At 44.0% G+C, this 21994-nt stretch overlaps 2 protein-coding genes across 3 annotated transcripts; both read left to right on the forward strand.

The window, feature by feature from the left end:
• Window positions 1–3092: 3092 nt before the first annotated feature.
• On the forward strand, window positions 3093–3800 carry LOC306913835 (reticulon-3-B-like; the record flags this gene model as incomplete). Its single annotated transcript, XM_079490645.1, has 1 exon — window positions 3093–3800. The coding sequence occupies one exon, from the start codon at window positions 3093–3095 to the stop codon at window positions 3798–3800; it is 708 nt and encodes a 235-aa protein (XP_079346771.1).
• Window positions 3801–10945: 7145 nt separating this feature from the next.
• Window positions 10946–18962, forward strand: haus4 (HAUS augmin-like complex, subunit 4). 2 transcript variants are annotated; one of them, XM_079491126.1, is made up of 9 exons: window positions 10946–11177; window positions 12363–12502; window positions 14204–14347; window positions 15047–15187; window positions 15802–15898; window positions 16118–16263; window positions 16571–16701; window positions 17819–17887; window positions 18593–18962. In XM_079491126.1, the coding sequence occupies exons 1-9, from the start codon at window positions 11138–11140 to the stop codon at window positions 18762–18764; spliced, it is 1080 nt and encodes a 359-aa protein (XP_079347252.1). In that variant the 5' UTR covers window positions 10946–11137; the 3' UTR covers window positions 18765–18962. The 2 variants fall into 2 exon arrangements, with proteins under 2 accessions (XP_079347252.1, XP_079347253.1); XM_079491127.1 differs by having other exon boundaries at window positions 10948–11177; window positions 14204–14335.
• Window positions 18963–21994: the final 3032 nt, after the last annotated feature.

The following is a 21994-nucleotide window of genomic DNA, read 5'->3' on the forward strand; positions in this document are numbered from 1 at the left end:
AGCAGCGGGGGTTGAGGCAATCCAACAAGCCAAATTACGTCATGATGCATGGTGTTATGATGATGTCCTCCGGTGACGTTCAGGACTATATGGGGGATCATTTCCAGGACGTCTTCAGTTGAAATAATATAGCTTATTCTGAGCCTGATCTGACTAGTTATGATCTGGCTTTGATCTGACTCTCCCGGACTCATCCAGGGACGTCTGTCTTAGTGGGCAGAATGTATGTTGGTTGAAATCAGGTGCTATTCTGGGCCAGAGCTGACTAGTCTTGGTTTGACTTGATCTGGCCCCAATGGAGACGTCACTACTTTGTCCAGGTCCTGCCCGTGCTTGCTGGGAAGGGGTGGTGCCCACTGCCCATTCCTAACTACGAGATGATCGTGGGTGTCCAAGCAAGTCTAGACTACAGAGCTCTTTGAATAGCAGACCACCTGAATGACGAAAACGTGTGTTCGACGTGTCAGCTGAACCAAAAGGAACTATACCCATAGGCCAATAAAGTAAAAATCACACTTGTTTGAAGCGAGCGGTGCCTTTTCATCACAATGATGACGTCTGATGATGTCAACAACATGACGTCACAGACACACACTGCTGTGCATTGGAGCGGATGCACCACTCACAAACCTCATTGCTTTTCATACTGTGAATTGAGTTTATTTATTCATTTTATTTAGTCATTTATTTTATGTATAGAACATTACTAAAGTCTACTCAGGAATAATGCACGTTGGGAATTCAAGTTTGAAGTTGATTGGAAGACATTGGAAGACGGACGGACAGACAGACAGACAGACAGACAGACAGACAGACAGACAGACAGACAGACAGACAGACACACACACACACCATTAATTTGCTGAATTCACATTGACTAACCATGTGAGTCTCCATCTAAACTATAAGGGTGGCACTGGTGAGTAATGTTTCGGTTGAGTCGCGTGCGCGGAGAACAAGATGACACCAGGAAGTATCACACGACAGGTTGAAAGCATTGATTTTGTGAGATGAAGATAGCGTCTCTGTTCATAGTAGAGACATTATTAATCATGCAGTATTATGCGTGTCTTAAGTACCAGGTCTTATTACTTAACTTAAGACCTGGAGGCGTGGTCAATGCTGTTTGGCCACTCAGAATAGCCAAATGGCATTGATCACGCCTCCAGGTCTTAAGTTAAGTAATAAGACCTGGTACTTAAGACACGCATAATACTGCCACAGGGCTTAACCCTTATCCCTAAACTTATTTGCCATTTTTTAGTATTTAAAAAAAACCTTTTAAAATAGTTCAAATAGCTGATCTACAAGCTCACAACGTGTAGATGTAGATCGGCTAGTTGAACTATTTTAAAATGATTTTCAAAATAGTAAAAAATGGCAAATAAGTTTAGGGATAAGGGATACATAGTGATATAGCACTGCCAGTGCCAAGATGGAGCCCATAGTGATATAGCACTGCCAGTGCCATATCAAGTCACAGTGATGGAAGAAGTACAATTTACTTGCATTTAGCAGACGCTCTTAATCCAGAGCGATTTACAGTACGCGGTAACAAAACAAGAAACAAAACAAAGGAAGTACTCACAAGATTTACTTGTGCAAGTATCAATATCCTATAGAAAAAAGTACAAAGGTATTGGTGGTACCAAAAGTACCAAACGTGTATAGTCATTATGCAGGTCTTTCACATTTTTTCAAATGTTTGAAATGTATAAAGATCCTTTGAAAATAGCGCATCTACAAAATCACGTGTCGTAAAGCAACGTGGTGTGTGCTTGTACATCGGCTATTTTCAAATTGCCAAAGTATGTATTTTGTAATAGTAATCAGATCAAATAATAATCAAGAATATGTGAAAAGTGTGAAAAGAAAAGAATATAATATTTGCCTCGGAGATGTAGTGGAGTAGAAATTATTAAATGATGAATAGGCCTACAGTATACCTCAGAATCGTATATTCAGTAAGTTCAGTTGAGAAAGAAAGGAAAGAAAAATATCAATACACCACATGTATTATGTAATGCTACCAATAATCATTCCATAAAGATAACGTAAGCTAACAATAACAGTGTATGCTATATTCCTCGACAATTTTGTGCAGTATGTGGTTGTAAACCACTCCCTCATAGGCGACAGGCCCTGCTGGCAGTTTTGTGATTAAAACAAAAAAACAAAGTGATGGGCGCTCTTATCATCATACATCATCATAATACATCATCTCATTCCGGCCAATTAGAATTTGCGTCCTCACCTTCGTCTTTAGTGGCAGCGGTGGCCGAACGGATTGCGGAGCGGTCTTGATACCGGAAGGTCGCCAGTTCGAATCAGCGGTCCGACACGTTAAAATTACCACCGCTGAAGTTCCCTTGAACAAGGCATTGAACCACTACGATGAAATGTGTTCTATGAGCAGGGCCTGGCTGGAAACAAGTTCTTGAGCTTAGCCCAGATACCCTGGGTAAATATAGTAATCATTTCATTTCAATGTTTGTGTTTATGCAATGTTTGTGTTTACACAAAAACTCAATTCTCTACATGCACACTAAAAGCTGGCCCCTCAATAATACTAATAATCTTTATTGTCCCGAAGGATATTCGTCTTCACAGTCTGTTCCAACACCCACATCAAAAACAACACAGCACATGTAACACCAAGACATAAGGGGCTCGGCCTTAAGCCTTTTTCCCGACCCTGAGGATCTTTGCTGTATGTAACTCACCAAATCTATCCTCGTTTCCTGTCTGTCTCTATCAATGTTTCCCGTCTTGCTCTATCAATAAAAGCAAAAAGGCCCCTCAAAAAAAGAAACTTACGTCACTCACAACAGTTTGTGTTGTGAGTGACGTCAGACCACAGCTCGGTCAGCCTATATATAAGGTGTAGGGTGGGCATTTCTTACACTTGAACTCTGCAACATATGGACTTAGTGAGAAGAGAAAGAGAAAGAGATTGAGAGATAGCAAAAGAAGAGAATTCAGCTATTTAGCTAATTGGGGAATCAGGACTTCATTGATACCAGGTGCAAACACACAACCGTGTGTTTGTGTTTGGGACAGATTTCTGCAACCACAACAGAATTCATCCAACGATGACGCAGTCTGCCTTACAGATGATATCACTGGCGCAAGGGCTTGCCGACGGACAGTGTCCTACCGCCAAAAATGCAAGGTTTTGCGTCAACGACCTGATCCATTGGAGAGACCCGAGGAAGTCGGGCGTGGTGTTTGGCCTGTCCATGCTGCTGCTCCTGTCGCTGGCCGCGTTCAGCATCATCAGCGTGGTGTCCTACCTGTTGCTGGTAATGCTGAGCATCGGCATCACCTTCCGGATCTACCATTTCATCGTGCAGGCCGTTCAGAAGTGCACCGAGGAGCACCCCTTCAAGCCGCTGTTGGAAATGGACGTTAGTATTCCCCCCGAGATCTCCAGCAGGTATGTGGACGCCACGCTGACCTTCATCAAACAAGGCCTCAGGCTCTTCCTGGTCGAAGACCTCATGGAGTCCCTGAAGCTGGCCGTGGTCATGTGGATGTTTACCTACGTGGGAGCCATCTTCAACGGGACCACCATCCTCATCCTGGCCGACATCCTCCTCTTTGCCATTCCCCCGTTATCCGAGAACAAGACCCAGATCTATCCCTACATTGACATAGCACGTGCTGAAGCCCGGTCCATATTGGCTAAATTGCAAGAGAAGATCCCCAAATTGCAAGAGAAATTCCCCAGAATCATGAAACGTTTCAAAACGGAGGAGAAACTCCAAGGCGCCACAGAATCACAGCCTGAGGACAAGTGAAGAACGCAGTGTGGTGTCAAGAGCCAGGGTTCGTTTGAGGTGGTGTCAGTTGCAGATGCGACTATATAGTGAAACACATGCTTTATGGTGAGAACTGAGAAGGACAGGGAAGCAGCTCGGTCGGTGTTCAGGCCTGGAGACTGCGAGGCTGAGTACAAAGAACAGGTGAAGGCCAGAAAGGAGACGTTGTAGTTGCTCCAGAAGGAGCTTCACGATGAGGACATGAAGAGATAAGACCGTGGGAGGGGCAGCCAAGGATCATGGATGAACCTCAAACCAATGAACTTTCCATGAATGATTCCATTCAAGTGCATGACTCAACCTTCTGGCCCAGAAAGTGAAGGCCTCAAACAATTAAGATGAGGAAAAGACAGAGGGGAGAGAAGCAGAGGTAGATCACCTTGACCATAATACAATCGTCATTGTTATTTTACATTGTGAGAGGACTGACTATAGGCAGACAATTCTCTCTCGTTGGCCAGGATCCCTTGCACATGACGGCAGCCATCGTATCGTCAAAGTAGCATACATCTTTACATATGTCCTCTTTTTTCCCCCCCTCTTTACCGCGTGCTTAAAGAGGTACTGTAGCCATCTGCAAAAGGCACAAATGTCTTGTGCACATTCACTAGGCTAACGTATAGAATCCCACTCATTTTTGTTCACACATGTTCTATACCTTTTGAAATATTTTAGTTGTTTTTTTTGAGGGGCGCTAGCCCCTCCTATACAACCTTTGTCCCCACAAACATTAAATGCCACTGACAATGAAGGGAAAATTTACGTCATCTTGTCCCCACACGTCTCATATTTGCCATCGACAATGAAAGGAGAAATTAGGTCAAATGTCCGCCAAATATGACATGAGTTTGTGGCAACAGGCATTCTGATTGGCCAGTATGAGATGATGCATGAGGATGTACGATGATAAGAGCGCCCCTCACTTCACACGGGTGTGATTCTTTAATCACTTTTTTAATGGAAGGCAGTGCATGGGTCTCGGATTGTTATCATCGGCTAGCTAGACTCTTAGAGCCAAGCCAAAGCCAAGTCTTTGTATCTTTTTGTGTTATTGCAACCAAAACTAGCACTCGAAGATATAACCTGTGATGCTTTGATTGTACGTCCGGGCATTTAACAAAGGCCCATATCCGGTGTATCAGGTCCACTGGACAGACCCTGTGGATTGTCCAGTCTATCTATCAATCCAGTCAATCTATATGACCAGAACTCGGAATCGGAAGCCCTCTACGATGCAGCATGAAAATGTTATGAATTTGGCAGCTGTAAAATTAGCGTTTTATTGACGTCAGTTCAGTGTGCTTCATATCCATGTGGGCCAAAACGCCGTGCTCATTTGTTCATTTTTGAGGGGCGCTAGCCCCTCCTATATACAGCTTTAATGTCTGTCTTTCAACAGAAAACGCCATAGACAATAAAGACAAATGTAATGTTTGTTTTGAGGACTAAAACAAACATTAGCACCCGTTGCTTAAACGAACATTATGTTGTAATTGATGTTGTAAGATGATAAGAGCGCCCCTCACTTCACACGGGTGTGATTTTTGGAACACAGTTCTTATATGATGCAATACGCCTATTAAACTGTGGGAATTCAGTGTGAAGTGAGGGGCTGATGTTGATGTTCTTATGTCTGTGTGTGAAATGAAAACTTAAATTAATGTATTACAAGATGTATTTATATCAGCGAGCTGATGTCTTATCATTTACTAACCTAAGCAAATATTAAAGTCCACTCCATAGACTTGGCTGGCATGGGCCCCGGCCGGCCTAGCGGTCCGGGCCCTAGGCTGGCATGGGCCCCGGCCGGCCTAGCGGTCCGGGCCCTAGGCTGGCCTAGCGGTCCGGGCCCTAGGCCAGCCTAGCGGTCCGGGCCCCGGCCGGCCTAGCGGTCCGGGCCCTAGGCTGGCCCGGACCGCTAGGCCGGCCGGGGCCCGGACCGCTAGGCCTAGCGGTCCGGGCCCTAGGCTGGCCTAGCGGTCCGGGCCCTAGGCTGGCCGATCCTGACGACCTTTGCTGTGTGTCTTCCCCACATCTCTCTCCCCGTTTCCTGTCAACCTACTATAATATCAAAAAAATAAAAAAAAGACTTAAAAAAGGCATAGAATTACATCATAACTACCCTAAACAAACATTAAAGTCCATAGACTTGGCTGGGGAGGGGGGATTTATAATCAGGCTCTAAACAAACATTAACAGTTCATAGGCTTGGCTGGCCTATATGACATAATATTTCGGAAAGACCCCCAAGAAACGTGACCCATGTAGGATGCGTAAATTACGTGGGACTTCAGTGCCCTATGGGCATATAGCCTAGCCCCAGGCCTACTGACATCATGCCCTATGGGCATATAGCCCAGGTCTACTGACATCATGCCCTATGGGCATATAGCCTAGCCCCAGGCCTACTGACATCATGCCCTATGGGCATATAGCCTAGCCCCAGGCCTACTGACATCATGCCCTATGGGCATATAGCCTAGCCCCAGGCCTACTGACATCATGCCCTATGGGCATATAGCCTAGCCCCAGGCCTACTGACATCATGCCCTATGGGCATATAGCCTAGCCCCAGGCCTACTGACATCAGGGATCTCGGTGCCCTATGGGCATATAGCCTAGCCCCAGGCCTACTGACATCAGGGATCTCAGTGCCCTATGGGCATATAGCCTAGCCCCAGGCCTACTGACATCAGGGATCTCAGTGCCCTATGGGCATATAGCCTAGCCCCAGGCCTACTGACATCAGGGATCTCCATAGTCCATATAGTATATGGGCAAAATATGCATGCAATGCATGGCCTTCCAAAATTACGTCACGTCACAAATTGCCAGCCAAGTCTATAGGAGGTGTTTATACAGTCATGCTAACAGCAGAAATGTTTACATTAGCCTATACCCACAGTCGGGCGACTGTGGCTCAGGAGGTAGAGCAGGTCGTCCAATGATCCGTGGGTCGGCGGTTCGAATCCCGGCTCCTCCTGTCTACATGTTGAAGTGTCCTTGGGCAAGACACTGAACCCCAAATTGCTCCCGATGTGCTGGTTGGCACCTTGCATGGCTTCCGCCGCAATCGGTGTACGAATGTGTGTGTGAATGGGTGAATGTAATGCACTATGTAAAGCGCCTTGGATAAAGGCGCTATATAAATGCACCATTTACCATTTACCGGTCTCATGATAATGAAATACCAGTATGTAGGCCTAGAACAATGACTTGGCCCATTACTGAAGTAACTGACTAGAATGCTCAATACTCTTCAGATCGTTAATATGCGACCCTTATATCTCCATATATGGAGCTGACCTGTTCTGACATTCCATATGTTGATCTGACCCCATCGATCCCTGTACACTCAAGACACGCTCCATATATGTCCAGTACAGAATTCATCCCATATGTTGATCTGACCCCCCCATGCCAAAGCACCAGCGCTCACCCAGCAGTCTGCCTTCACCCAGGCGTACGCGTGCACGCGACCTCATTGCGTATTTTATGTTCCCCCAGAATTGGGTTCAAGTGGTTAAACCAGCGTATGATGTCACAGTTCATTTGTTCCCACGGCACGTGCGCAAATCTGCATTGTCAGGCAACGGTTAGTGTTGTGTGTCCAGTTCTCGGTCAGCTTATATAAGGTGATGTTTACATTGATGAACATCGGATGAAATATATAGGTCAGGGAGGGTGGTCTAGAACCCTCCACAACAAACAGGAAAACTATCATGTCCCGGCTTCTTTCAAGAGCGGTTGTACTAGTGTTTGGGACGATGTATCCTGCGTACTTCTCCTACAAAGCTGTCAATACCAAAAACGAGAAGGAATATGTGCAGTGGATGATGTACTGGATCGTGTTCTCCCTTTACACCGTACTGGAGACCGTGACCGACGTAACACTGGCATGGTTTCCCCTGTACTACGAGACGAAAATAGCCTTCATCTTCTGGCTGCTCTCCCCGCACACCAGAGGGGCCAGTTTCGTCTACAGACAGTGGGTGCAACGACTCCTCTCCTCCAGAGAGAGAGAGATAGATGACTACATCGTGCAGGCCAAGGAGAGCTGCAGCTACGAGACCATGGTCAACTTTGGAAAACAGGGACTGGGTTTTGCTGCTCGCTTCGGCAGGACATTGCTGGACTCGGATGATCAGCCGGAAGAATGATGGACATCAGGTGTTCCCATACACCCAATACCTGTACGTATCCACATGGAGCTGAGTCAGCTGGAGTTGCTGACGTATAGCAGGGTCTCTCTCTCCCTAGGTCGTCCTCAGCCGAGCCCTTCATCGTCGCTTCCAGTCATCCCGGTTCTCCATACATCTGGCCAGCTCGTTGGTGCTTTGCGCTCCTGCCTCGTTCTTGAGTACATCACATATGTTAATGTAGCACAGCCTCGTGACCGGTGCCTGCAGTGTGGTGGTTTCCACAGCACTATAGTTTGCTGGCTGGAAGCTCTTGGTGTCTTTGGCTGAGCTCACACCTTTAATGCAATTCTCGTGCTCGTTGGATGCATGTTGTGTAGTGTCATGGCCGCCCAATGTATTTCCAATGGAGGTCACATGGTTTGACACAACATTGTGTTGTGTGAGGGGGAGGGGCGCAGTCGAAACGCCCCTCCCCCTCACACAACACAATGTTGTGTCAAACCATGTGACCTCCATTGGAAATACATTGGGCGGCCATGACACTACACAACATGCATCCAACGAGCACGAGAATTGCATTAAAGGTGTGAGCTCAGCCTTTGGCAGTGTCCTGCTAGTCTCATTCTCCTATGGAGGGTAGGAGCCAGGAGACATATGAGCCAACTTTCTCTGAGTATGAGGCTGAGGAGGTCACAGTATTTTCCCATTTTTTTGTATTATCCGTGTTTTTGGAGGGGCGCGCCCCTCCAATGCATGGCTTTGGAAGATTATGTCACGTGACGTGGCAGCCAAGTCTGGACTTTTTAATGTTTGTTTAGATAGAGCACTTATGACATAAATTGTTTGCCGGCCAAGTCTGTGAACTTACAACGTAAGACGTCATGAGGCCAAATGGCCAATATATAAAGGGCGCACGCCAATATACAAAAGGCGTGATTTTATTCTGTTACCACGCGGTTTAAAATTCTCATTCATGCTAAAAGGTGTAGTTTCAAAGCTATATTGGGCTAATATAAACAATTAAGTCTTCTTCTTCTTTCGTATTTCATTGGATGGCCTGCAGCCTGTGATTATGTGTTGCACTGTGTTTAGAAAATCCCACATATGACGTAAATTCTCCATTCATTGTCGATGGCATTTAATGTTTGTGTATGTGTCAATCAAACTTTATTGACAGCCGTAGCCAATAGAAGACAAACAACAATTAAAAACATACCAAACAGTTACAAATAAATACAGGGGTTCATAAAACTCTAAAAATCTCTCATTTATAAAAAAGAAATCTATAAGAGGCACTCATACCAATGTTTCCACATCAAAGAGCGGTATCTTAACAGTGCTAAACCTAGGATTGGTCAACACCTTAATCACGTTATTATGTGACCCATCAAGTCTGCTTTTAAAGCTGAACATAAGTTTTCTCAAGAGAGCCTGGAAGGTGGTTAGACCAGAGTCACAGAAGAGCTGACTAGCACTGCCACCCCTAGGCTGAGCTCACACCTTTCATGCAATTCTCTGTGCTCGTTGGGTGTTGTGTCATGGCCGCCCAGCGGCCCAATGCATTTCCAATGGAGGTCACATGGTTTGACCCAACATTGTGTTGTGTGAGGGGGAGGGGCGCAGTCGTCCGCCCCTCCCCCTCACACAACACAATGTTGGGTCAAACCATGTGACCTCCATTGGAAATACATTGGGCGGCCATGACACTACCCAACGAGCACCCAACGAGCACGAGAATTGCATGAAAGGTGTGAGCTCAGCCTTAGGCTTCTTCAGGAGAATCCTGAGAGCATCATTATAAGCCACCTTAAGCTTGCGCAGACTCTCTTTTTTTTATAATTCACCCATAAGGGGGCTGTATACAGCGGGGTGCAGTACGCTCTAAATAGGTTCACCTTGACCTCAACTGAGCAGTAGTGAAATTTCCTGGCTAACATATTAGCTTGGGCATACAGCATTCTGCGTTGTCGGTACATGTCAGCCCGAGAGCCTTCTTCAGCGTAAAGATTTACGCTGAAGAAGACTCTCGGGCCGAAACGTCCTGACTGTTGTTTGCTGCTGGGGGGAAACAAAATAAAAGTTTAATCCTTCCAGGAGACTACGTGAGTGCTGGTATTATTTTCTATAAGACTGTATGTTCCAGAACCGTGCACCCGTGACATTATGACGTGGAAATACTCAACCGAGTGCTTGCTTTTACCTTCCTCTTCATGGTATGTGTATCATCACATTCCAAAAAAAAGAAAAGGCAATGTAATGTAATGTGGTGGAAGTAACTAAGTACATTTACTTAAGTACTGTAGTACTTAATTATTATTGTTAAGTACAATTTTTAAGAATTTGTATTTTACTTGAGTCTTTCCAATTTCCAATACTTTTACTTTTACTCCACTACATACAGATCTACAAGCTTGTAGATCTACTATTTTCAAAAGATGTTTAAACATTTGAAAACTTGAAATGGGACATTTCTACACAATTAGTACTTTTACTTTTGGTACTTTTTGGTACATTCTGATGCAGATACTTTTGTACTCGTCTTTTACTCAAGTACATTTTGAATTCCGGACTTTTAACGAAGTAGTTCTACATTGCAGTATCAATACTTTTACTTAAAGCTGCTATAAGCAATATGTCAAATTTTTAATTACCTTTTTCTTTTTTCGGTGTTTAGACAGCCAGCAATGAGTCATTAAAATGTTGACATATTATTGCTTATAGCAGTACAACAATTGAGTACTTTTTCCACCACTGATTAAAAAAAAAAAAAACTCTGGGGTCAACCACGGTACCACCGCTGGACAATAGAATAAACCACAATGAAATCAATGGACTGGTGTAACTACCGCTGTATGACCACTGGAGGCCGCCAGAGCCATTGCAATAAAAAGAGCACATGAGCCAGTAAGCCAATGGAAAGCCTGGTGACGCGAGGTTAGTCACTCAGCCAATAAGAATACTTGTTGGATAGGCGCGCGGTTTATAATCAGGAAGTAACTTGTTGTTTACTTTCGTCCATCATTCCTTTGAGCTGTGATCGTATCAATCGAAGGAGGTCCAGCATTGCGTTTGGTTTGAAAGGGATTGAAACACAAAGACAACTATAGTAATGCTTTTCATGAAATACTGATACCAACTTACCGAGTCGCTACAACACTCAATTCATAGTCTACGATGGCAGCAGGCCTTGAAGGAGACAACTTGCATCAACAAGGTAACTATAAACTCAGTGGCTCCCAAACCTTTTCATGTCAAGGACCCCCTGGTGAAGACAGCCTGTTATCATAACGATGAAGACATTGATGAAGAATTTTCGCTGCGGCGAGTTGGTAAACTGGCGATACCCATAGCAAAGGGCATTAGGGCTATGGACCAGAGCCCTGGAGCTCCCTCAAAGACCCCTGGGGGTCCCCGGACCCCACTTTGGGGGAACCACTGATTAACGTAACATTAATGTCAATTGGGATTTGACCATTATATTATTGTTATTAATACGTGTAAAGTAATAGTCACCCACGGAGATTTTGAAAACATCTGCTGGGTGAAAACACAGCAGCAAGATTCGTGTGCTGCTGTGACAGGAGTAGCCCTGAAACATGACAGGGCTCCTAACCATGGCTATGATAGGAGAAGGATATCAAATGGAACACAACCACCCTAAATATTTATTGGAGATTCTAACTTTCACATATATTTGTACATACTTTTGATTGTATTGTTCCACTTTTTGCTTTGGCAACCTAATAAAGAAAAATAGGGGGCATGGTGGCACAGTTGGTAGTGCTGTCGCCTCACAGCTAGAAGGTCCTGGGTTCGATTCCCGCTCGGGGCGCTGTGGGTGCTGGTGGCGTGTTTCCTCCTCCGTGTCATCAGTGCCCATACCCGAGGCGGGGTTGGCGAAAGGGCCTTTCTGTGCGGCGTTTGCATGTTCTTCCTGTGTCCCCTAGGGTAGGTACCCTCACAAAAACATGCAGTAATCCTGGTCTCTAAACAAACTGCCTCCCCCTGGCCAGCCGGGGCGCCTGATGGAGGGGAAAGGAACTGGTTGGAATAACGTGTTCCTTCCACGCGCTACGTCCAGTCACGTGTAAAGGAGCAACTTGGACACTCGGGCAGGAAGGAAGCATGAGTTCAAGTCCGTTGCTCTCCCCATGTCCCCCATATATGGGGACTAGGTTGGTGCAGGGTGTGTAGAGAGCCCAGGATCACATTAGATAATTGGCACAGGGGTGAAAAAATGGGTTACAAAATCGAGGGATAAAAATTTAAAGAAAAAATAGTGGACTAATAATATTGACCATTGTGCCTTGATTGAACCACATTAAAAGTTTAAAACAAATGTAATTTAACACAACCTGCTTACCTTGGTGTGTTCAATGTGTTGTCTGTTTCCGTCTAGTCCTGTCCTTCTTCCCTCTGTGCGACGTGACCGAGGAGGATCTGACTCAGAACCCACAGTTCTGCCGGCTGCTGGCCACCATGTCGCAGCATGTGGACGGCACTGGGCTGACTGTCGGCACCAAGACCACACTGGAGAAGGTATTAGGGATGCTGCGACCGGGTTTTTTGGGACTGATCTCGATCACTGATTGTTTTTCTCATGATCGGCCGATACCGATCTTGTGCATAAGGGGAAAATTTGAATATTTCCAAAATTACTACATGTCAAAACTCACGTCAAAACTGTTCCTGTGTGGCCTGGGCCATGGCTCAGCGGTCCAGGCACCTTGGCCAGTAGCCCGAGTCTGGCAGTGTGCTGCGGGTTCGACTCCCGATCCCACCGGCCCTTACTGCATGTCACTCCCCCATCTCTCTCCCCCATTTCCTGTCAGCCTACTGTCTGTCCCTCTATACAAAATATAAAATAAAGGCGAAAGCCGGGAAAAAAAAAAAAAAATCCCGTGTGTGGGGAGAATGTGTAGGCCTGTCACAAAGATGCAACATGATATTATATTATACTATATTTCTGTTTGACATTTATACCACTTAAATTGTGTGTTTCTCCAGATAAATAAGTTAAATAAAGGTAAATTGCCGATCACAGATCCAGTCATTTGGAATGAAGCACGTAGACCTGTACGTGCCCGTCGGCTACTTGGGAACGATGCAACTTGGGAACTTACTACCACCCGTTGTCATAGCACCCGTTTTAACTATCTGTCTGTGTCCCTTTTGTGCCCATACGGTATATGGAGATCTCTGTAGTATGCAATACCTGTTGTCATAGCACCCACGTCTGTCTGTGTCACACGTGGATATCTCTGTATCTGCCTGTCTCTGAAGATTACAAACTGACTGAAAAGTGGACTGGTTAAGTAATCAATTGGCAGGTGTGGGGTTGCCATGGCAATCAATTGGCTGAGGCAGAGGCTGGAAATTGGTGAGGGGATGTGGGCTCATTAGGTCCACTGGCCTGTGTATTCCTGGACTGAACTCCTATGTCCAGCTTTTGGTGTATGCGCTAACACAAACATTGTCCTACACAAACATTAAATCCCGTTGACAATGAATGGACAATTTTGACGAAGGTGAGGACGCACATTGTGATTGGCTGAAATGAGATGATGTACGATGATAAGAGTGCCCCTCACTTCACATGGGTGTGATCTTTGAGTGGTGTAAACCACTCCTACAACTGACTTTGTTAGTTTACGTGTCTGTCTGTCTGTCTGTCTGTGCTCAAAAAATGAGCACGGTTGCTATGGTCACCCAGGTCACATGGGTGTGATTTCATTACGTCAGACATTACGTCAGACCACAGCTGATCAGTCTATATAAGACCTTACACCACTCGGTTCACACGGGTGTGATTTTTTTATTTTATTTTTGAGTGGTGCAAACCACTCCAACAACCAGCTTTGTCTGTATCTATGTTTGTGTACCTGTGTACGTGTCCGTGCAAAGGTGAGCATGGTTACTATGGACACTGACATTACGTCAGACCACAGCTGATCAGGCTATATCTTGCACCACTCAGTTCACACAGGTGTGATTTTTTACTATATTTTAGAGTTTCCCAAGAGAACAATTAATGATTCTTTATTCTTGTCGTGCAATGCAGTTAGTTATCCATGACTTCTATGCTTGTTACATTAATTCAACATTAATTCAGGTTCTAATTTAAATGCCAAGACGAAGTGTAGACGAAGTGTGCCTGGTGATGTCTTTCTGCATGCATGAATGTGTGCTGGTGGTTGTGTCTGTAACTTGTGTGTGTCATTGTCCATGTAATCCATCCAGGCAGAGCAAAAGCTGCAGTGCCAGAAGCGCCGCTGGTTGCACGCAGAGAGCCTCCGCGGTCAGCTGCGGGAAATGACCCAGGACCATCGTATCAGGAGACAGAAGGCTGCAGTACCCCATGATCAGAACATGGTAGTGGAATCGGTACTACTGCCTGTCGCTTGCTGGTGCAGTCCACAAGTCCAAGACCACGGCTAGTGTCCCCCAAACAATCCCTAAATACGTGTGGGGCTTCGTAGTTCGTAGCAACTCTATGAAAAGCATTTATCTGATTCAATCCACTCCATTCAACTTAAAGGAGCATTCAGTGATTTGGGTGATTTGGAAAAATACCCGGTCCACCCGGTAACAAGATGTGCACATGCACACGCTCTACAGTGGGGGAAGTACAACAGACCAACAGCATGTGCACCAAGGCCCGCCCCACTCGATCATGATTGGAGGAAGGCCCCTCTCATCCTGATTGGATGAAGGCTTTGCCACCCAAAGCCCAAACCGAAACTAGGGTTTTTTTTTACCCCAGGGGCTCACTGGGGATAGGGAGGAACTCCTTATATGGTCAGCACACTTTATAGTAGGGAGGATTATCCAAAAAATAAGAAAAAATAAGTGATATTTGAATTAAGTGAAATCACTGAATATACCTTTAAAATGTAAGCTTCAGACATTCTCAGATTTCCTGTGGCACCTGTACAGTATCTACAGTACATGCATATGGAATCACCTGAAATATACACAGTAATTTGACAGTAGCATGTACTGTATGTAGATCTCTATTCGCTAATAATTGCAATGATGTAATAATTGAGCAAGGCCTTGCTGTGGTTGTGTCTGTCTGTGTAGTTCAACGAGACAATGGAGCGGTGTCTGCTGGTGGCACAGTGTTCCAAACAGCTGGATCCAAGCACCACTACCAGTCAAGACCAGCCCTCCATACTGGGTCTGAATCCACGGCAGGTGCTGGACCTCATGCCCCCAGAGAAGGTCTGTCATTTAAATTATACACTCTCATGCTTACTTGAGAGAACATATTACTCCAGTTTTAGCTTCACTACATTGGCTCCCGGTTGTTTTTAGGATTGATTTTAAAATTATTTTACTTGTTTATAAAGCTCTCAATTGCCTTGCACCTTCCTACCTACCTGCCTGTCTAGATATGTCCCAAACCACCCCCTCAGGTCCACCACTGCTGGCCTGCTCGATGTGCCTAAAACAACACGGTGAAGCAGCTTTCTGATTCTACAGGCCAACGGCGTGGAACAAACGACTATTATACCTTCGACAGGCAGCCTCTGTAGACATTTTTAAAGCAAAGCTCAATACATCTACACTCTTGCTTTTGAGTTTTTAAAACTCTTGTTGTTATTCATGTCACTCACTGTATTGCATTACTGCTATTATTGTAATATTGTTGTATGCCTTTGCTTCGCTTTTCCCCCCTCTATTGCTCTGTAAAGATTGAGCTGCATTTCATGTCATGAAAGGTGCTATACAAATAGTATTATTATTATTTTATGTGGCTTGTGTATAGATATATTTTACTGCTTACTTTCAAACCTGCTGTTATGTGATGCATGTGCCTGTGTTCTCTCCACTAGGATGTGCAAAAGATGAAACAGAGTCTACCCGGAGAGCTGGAGAAACATCTCAGGGAGAAGTGTTTCAGCCTCCTGTCCTTCTATCAGCCTGAATGGGGTAGACAAACTCTTCTTTGCCCCGATGGTTGTTGACCTGATATGTTTTACAGCAAAAATATACCTTTGCTGCATGTCTCTCCCCTTCTCTCTTTCCTGTCAGTCTTCACTTGTATCTATCAAAAAAGGCATAAAAGCAACAAAAACAAATGCATTTTTAATAAATGCTTCGGGAAGCGTTGCTGACCAGCGTATGTACCACTTTTAAATCTCCTGACAGAGAAGGCCAGCGAGGGGCTGCAGAACGTCAAGCTGTCTCACCTGTCAGGACTGCTGGACAACGAGAGAAAAAGGGCCGCGAGTGTGAAGGAACGGTACTGGGAGAACGCTGTTCTGCTGCAACGTCAGACCCACCTCTACCTCACTGTACGGGTTTATTTCAGTCCTGTGCCTTTATAACGGGTAACTGGACTATGGCAAGAGCAAAACCTTTAAGATGAAGGAATATAACATGCATTTTGTATTCTGTGTGTATCATAAGCTATATTTAGCTTTTTGATGTTCATAGATGGCTAAACCTGTATTGATCCTGATGGAAATTCCGGTTCTCAGGATTTGTTTCAAATTTCAATTAATGAAATTCCTAAACAATTAGCAGTTTGCACCACTAGTTCTACTCTCATGTAAAGTAACTTAATTGTCCCTGATGGTTTGCCCTTAATTCTCTGCACAGGAGCTGATGAGGTGCGTCCAACTTCTGCAGTCTTTCATTTTCGACCACAGGCTGAAGGTCCAGTCAGACGTGGACAAGAAGAAATTGGACTACTTTGAGGGCAAATGCGAATTAGTCATGCAAAAAGTCAGGTAGAGACTTCTCATGTTCTGTTTTTGACTCACTGACATGCTGTGTTCTCATGTTCTGTCCTGCTCACACTTGTCAACTCTTGAACATGTGCCACTTCATGAGTGTTAACCTCGCGTCACCAGGCTTTCTACCTCGGAGAAAAGTTCCTAAATCGCTGTGTGAACCAGTCTGAAGCGGATGGTAATTTACGTCATGTTGTAGTCACTGATTTAGTAGTCAGGAAATCACAACCGGAATAAGAACCACCCAAAATAATTCCCCACAATCATTTATATTTTAATAATCAGATAAACTATGCTGTATCAGGGATTTTATTGGGTAGTCTCTAAAATGATGATTGCGGGAATTATTTTCTGTACTTCTGATTCCGGCTTGTGGTTATTCCTGCCTGATGACTGCAAATCAGTGACTACAACAACATGACGTAAATAAATTACCATCCGCTACCCGACCGGATCATAAACCCGAAAAGGAATGCTTCCCAGGCCACATGAGTGTATAGAAGTCATGTCAATATTCTGTGGAGACCATCTTGAAGGCAAAATTAATTAATAATATTGTGCTTTTATGTGCAAATCAGTGATGAAACTGTATAATTATTCTGGGCATATCATATAACAGGTGAAAAACAAATGAACACTGCTGGCTATTTGTTGTGCTATTGCTGTTGACGTACATTACAACAAAGTGTGTATATATATATATACACTAACACCACGGTGCGTAAACAGCGCCTCAAACTGTGACTCCGCCCACAGACGGGGGAAGTTGTGATTTTCGCTCGTTCACTGCAATGCAATTTGTGGCATTTTCAAAACGATATTGAGCAGAGTAGCGATTATCAAACGTATTTGCAATGCCATACGTTGAAAGATCTGTTGCCCGTGGACAAGGCACGCTACCTCCGCAAGTTAGATAGCATCGGCATAGATGTTTGTCCGTATGTGATTTAAGGATTGGACCAAGTTGCATTGGCAGCCATAGAAAATCCCGGGGTAAATTCTTACCCCGGATGTGACGTTTTTGGGCGTTCCTGTCTAGCGTGGTGTCAGTGTATAGGGTGTAAGTGCAGAAGAGAATACAATAAATGGTGTCAAAATTATTTCTCCCCAACAGGACTGAGATGGTGGAGATTGAGTTGGATACATACACGGCTGATACCATATCTGCCCATAGAAAAATCAGGCAAGTGCCAACTTCTGACTTCTACTTGTTATAGCCTCTTAAATATTTGTTCTGATCATGAACTTCATTTCACAGTGTCACGTCTCTTTTAGGGCCACTATCTTAGTCAACTATATCCCCTGCTCACCCGATGGCTGTAAATTATGTTTATTTTTGAGTGGTGTAAACCACTCCTACAACTGGCTTTTGTGTGCAGAAAAAATGAGCATGGTTGCTATGTTCAAAATAATTTCTGACGTAATTAAATCACACCCGGGTGAACTGGATGACCGTAGCAACCATGGTCATTTTTTCTGCACAAAAAAAGCCAGTTGTGAAATCACATCCGGGTGTGATTTCATTACGTCAGCTCAGAGCTGATCAGGCTATATAATACCTTACCTTATATAATACCTCACATCGGACAAAAACTCCAGCTGAATCAACTTCATGGTCACAAATCATCACATCAGAAGACGACCCTACCTAGCCAAACGTCAGACCACAGCTGATCATGCTATATAAAACCTTACACCACTCAGTTCACACGGGTGTGATTTTTATTTTTAATTCTTGTACTGTATGAGATGGTGCATTGCTACAATAAACAATGTGCCAGCAGCTGAACCGTAGTAAACCACAGAAGCTGCAACACCGGCACACTTTGACAGAGAGCATGTCTTTATGATGTCTTTTTTTTTTTGTCTTGTTCGACCCCATTTGCAGGGATAAGCTGGAGGCGGAGCTGAAGACCTGTCGGGAACAAAAACGCTCCGTTGAGAACAAGCTGAAGTCCTTTGAGATTCTCGGCAAGGACTTTGAGATCCTGGCCGAAGAGTACAGCAGACTGCGGAGGGAGATTGATACGAAGAATTGGGCTTTGAAAGAATTAGCCTGAAGATGAATGCATTCTTCAATTAATGTATCCTGTAATATGAAAAATGCAGCCTTTTTTTTTCTTTTGTTTTCCTTTTTGTCTCTTGCTTTGTTTTTTTGTATTGTCTTTTTTTTTCTTTCCTGTTTCATTGTCTTTATCAATAAAAATTAAGTATTAACTAATTAACTACTGCTTGTTGAGGTGCAGACCGTTTCACAATCTCATGTGTTCTTGACAATTATTGGCAGAAAGCCCTTATATTTGGACCTTGATATCTTAGTTTCATTGGTGGTGAAAGCTAACACATTATCTCATAGCTTATCCCTTTTTATATTTTTGAGGGGCGCTAGCCAGATGCCTGAAGAAGGTCTTTGACCGAAACTTTGCCTAAAGTTCGTATTGCAAGTGCAGATGGTGTGCGGGTCTTTGTGCACTTTGTGTGCATTTTTCTGATTGCGCCAATTCGTCTAAAAGCCGAATTTTGCACAGATGTAGCCCAGGGCATGCTCCAATGATTTAGCTAGGGGCTCCCGAGCCGGCGACCTTCGGGGTCTCCACAGCAGCCAAATCCATATTGCCACCATTAACAGCCTATATAAGGCAAAATATACATTTTATTATGCTTTAAAATGGCATGTGACGTCAAACTAAGGTTTTCATGATTCTGAATCCATTGCAAGCATTAGTTTTGCATGAAAAACACTCCTTGGGCTGAATACAGCCAAGGATGGAAAACAAATGATGGTGCCACCAATCCACCATAGAATATGCATTTCACATGTCTCTTATTTTTAGGTAATAACAGTTCTTCATGGCTTGAACAACTCCATCCAAAATAAGTTCTAGCTTGATTTTTTTTAATTTCTAAAACTGCATTTTACACAACTTTCCACAAGGTGGCCCCAGGCCCTCTACTCTCATCCCAAAATGAGACGCAGAAGCCCATGCTGAATTGTGGTCAGTTTGCTTGGAATTATTTTAAATTTATCAGAGGGACTGGACACATGGTACTCTAACTCTTGCACAGACGGTTTTAAATTGTCTGTCCACATCGAAAAGGCATAATGACATAACAGTCTTATGAATGAAATATTAGGTACCAGTACCACTACCAAAGGTACCCAGTTGAGCAGTCTCAAAGATTGTCGCTCTCTGGTTGGTTAACATGGTTGCGAGGCTTGATTGATTGATTGATTGAAGAATTTATTAACAGTTTACAGAATTACAGTACATTTCAAGCACAAACTCAATACAAAGGCTGTTAACTGTGAGTGGACGACCCAATTAAGTATTACACTTGTTTCCAATAGGGTCCACCATGTTCAAATCATCAAAACATTTAGAGACGTACAAATAGACACTTCTATAGACAGAACAGGAATTCATCATAAAGGAGGTAAAAAGGGAAAAGAAACATATAGTGAGGGGGGAAAAAAAGGGGTGGGCGGTGGGGGGGACCGCTCATATGCAACCGCTCATATGCTGTCCAGCCCTCCAAGAAACAAAATACAACAATATAGAAATCAAAATATGATATCGTATCGTGGCAGATCATTGTATTAACCTTAAACCTACTACTCCAAACAAAGGTTGCCAGAGTTTACCATTATCTCCTGCTATTAAAGCTAGGCTGGCACAGTGGCGCCAATACTGTATTTATTTATTCCACCAATATTTGTATACTGTGGTGCAATCCATAGGGTGTGCAAAATGCAAATCCATTGCAAATTTACTCATAATGCGTGATGCGTCAAAAGTGTCTAGATTAAATACAAAGATTGTCTCGTTTCATCCGTTGCCTGACAACCAAATGGCCAATTACAGCACAGCGCGGTCCGGGTCGCCCCTTGAGCCATGGGACGTAATCGTCACCAGCAGTAGTGTTGCCATGTCTGCTTAATGTAAGCAACTCTTGGCTTCCTTTTCTGCGTTTAAACCAGTGGTTTGATTGATTGATTGAAGTATTTATTAACAGTTTGCAGAATTATATTTCAAGCACAACTCAATACAAAAACTGTTAACTGTGAGTGGACGACACCATAAAGCATTACACTTGTTTACAAGAGGGTCCACCGTTTTCCATTCATCACAACATTTAGAGACGTCAGACGTACAAATATACACTACTATCCAAAAACAGGAAATAATCATAACGGAGGTAAAAGGGGGGATTTTACGGGGGCCAGTTTCAAATTGCAGCTGTCCGTAGGTGCCCTTTGAGAACGGTTTTGAAGGAGTCAAGGGAAGATGTCTTAATGACAGTTGGTAGGGTAGGGAGTGTTCCGTTCACCTCCACCATCTGTTCTTTCCCCTCCAGGTAGGACTGCATCCAGCTCACTGATGTGCTATCAAAACCAATTGCTTTTAGCTTGTTAACCAGTATGGTGTGGTTCACGCCACGGTGTCAAAAGCCCTTTGGAGGTCCAGCATGACCATGCCACAGTATTTGCCAGCATCCACCTAGTGTTTGATGTGGTCACTCAAACGTTGTCATTTGTCATAGCACTATAGCAGGGAGTTGATAAAATGTTAAATGTGATAAAATGTGTTGATAAAATGTTTCAAAAACAATTCCACATTTTTCAACAAAAAAAAAGTTCGACTGAGTACGTATGGTAACTGTTTTAACCATGTGTGTTTTGATTGATTGATTGATTTATTAACAGTTTGCAGAATTACAGTATATTTCAAGTAGCCTACAACTCAATACAAAAACTGTTAACAGTGAGTGGACGACACCATAAAGCATTACACTTGTTTACAATAGGGCCCACCATTTTCAATTCATCAAAACATTTAGAGACGTACGAATATACACAACTATATAGTCAAAAGGAAATCATCATAGGAGGTAAAAAGGGAAAAGAAACATATACAGTGAGGGGGAACAGGGATGGGTGCAGGGGGATTCAGATTTTACGGGGGCCAGTTTCGAATTGCATACGTCTGTAGGTGCCCTTTGAGAGCAGTTTTGAAGGAGTCAAGGGATTTGCATGTCTTAATGACTGTTGGTAGGGCGTTCCACATTTTGGTGGCATAGGAGCGAAATTAATTTAGTCCCTTGTTTGTGCCGAATCTGGGTTGCACATGGTTTGTTGAACTCCCTCTGGTGTTGTGGGTGTGGACTTCGTTGACATTAAGGAAGTATCTAGACAGGTACATGGTATCTTGGTGGTGTAGCGAATCTTGTGGACCAGACCCATTGCAAGGTGCTGTACTCTGTCGTCAATACTAAGCCATTCCAGCCTGTC

The sequence above is a fragment of the Electrona antarctica genome, assembly GCF_951216825.1.
Source record: "Electrona antarctica genome assembly, chromosome: 21".
Taxonomy (NCBI): Eukaryota; Metazoa; Chordata; class Actinopteri; order Myctophiformes; family Myctophidae; genus Electrona; species Electrona antarctica.

Coding starts and splice junctions, on each gene's coding strand:
- haus4 (XM_079491126.1), top strand. CDS start 11,138: ATGGCAGCAGGCCTTGAAGGAGACAACTTGCATCAACAAG. Junction 14,348..15,046: donor AGAACATGGTAGTGGAATCG/GTACTACTGCCT, acceptor CTGTCTGTGTAG/TTCAACGAGACAATGGAGCG. Junction 16,702..17,818: donor TTAGTCATGCAAAAAGTCAG/GTAGAGACTTCT, acceptor TCTCCCCAACAG/GACTGAGATGGTGGAGATTG.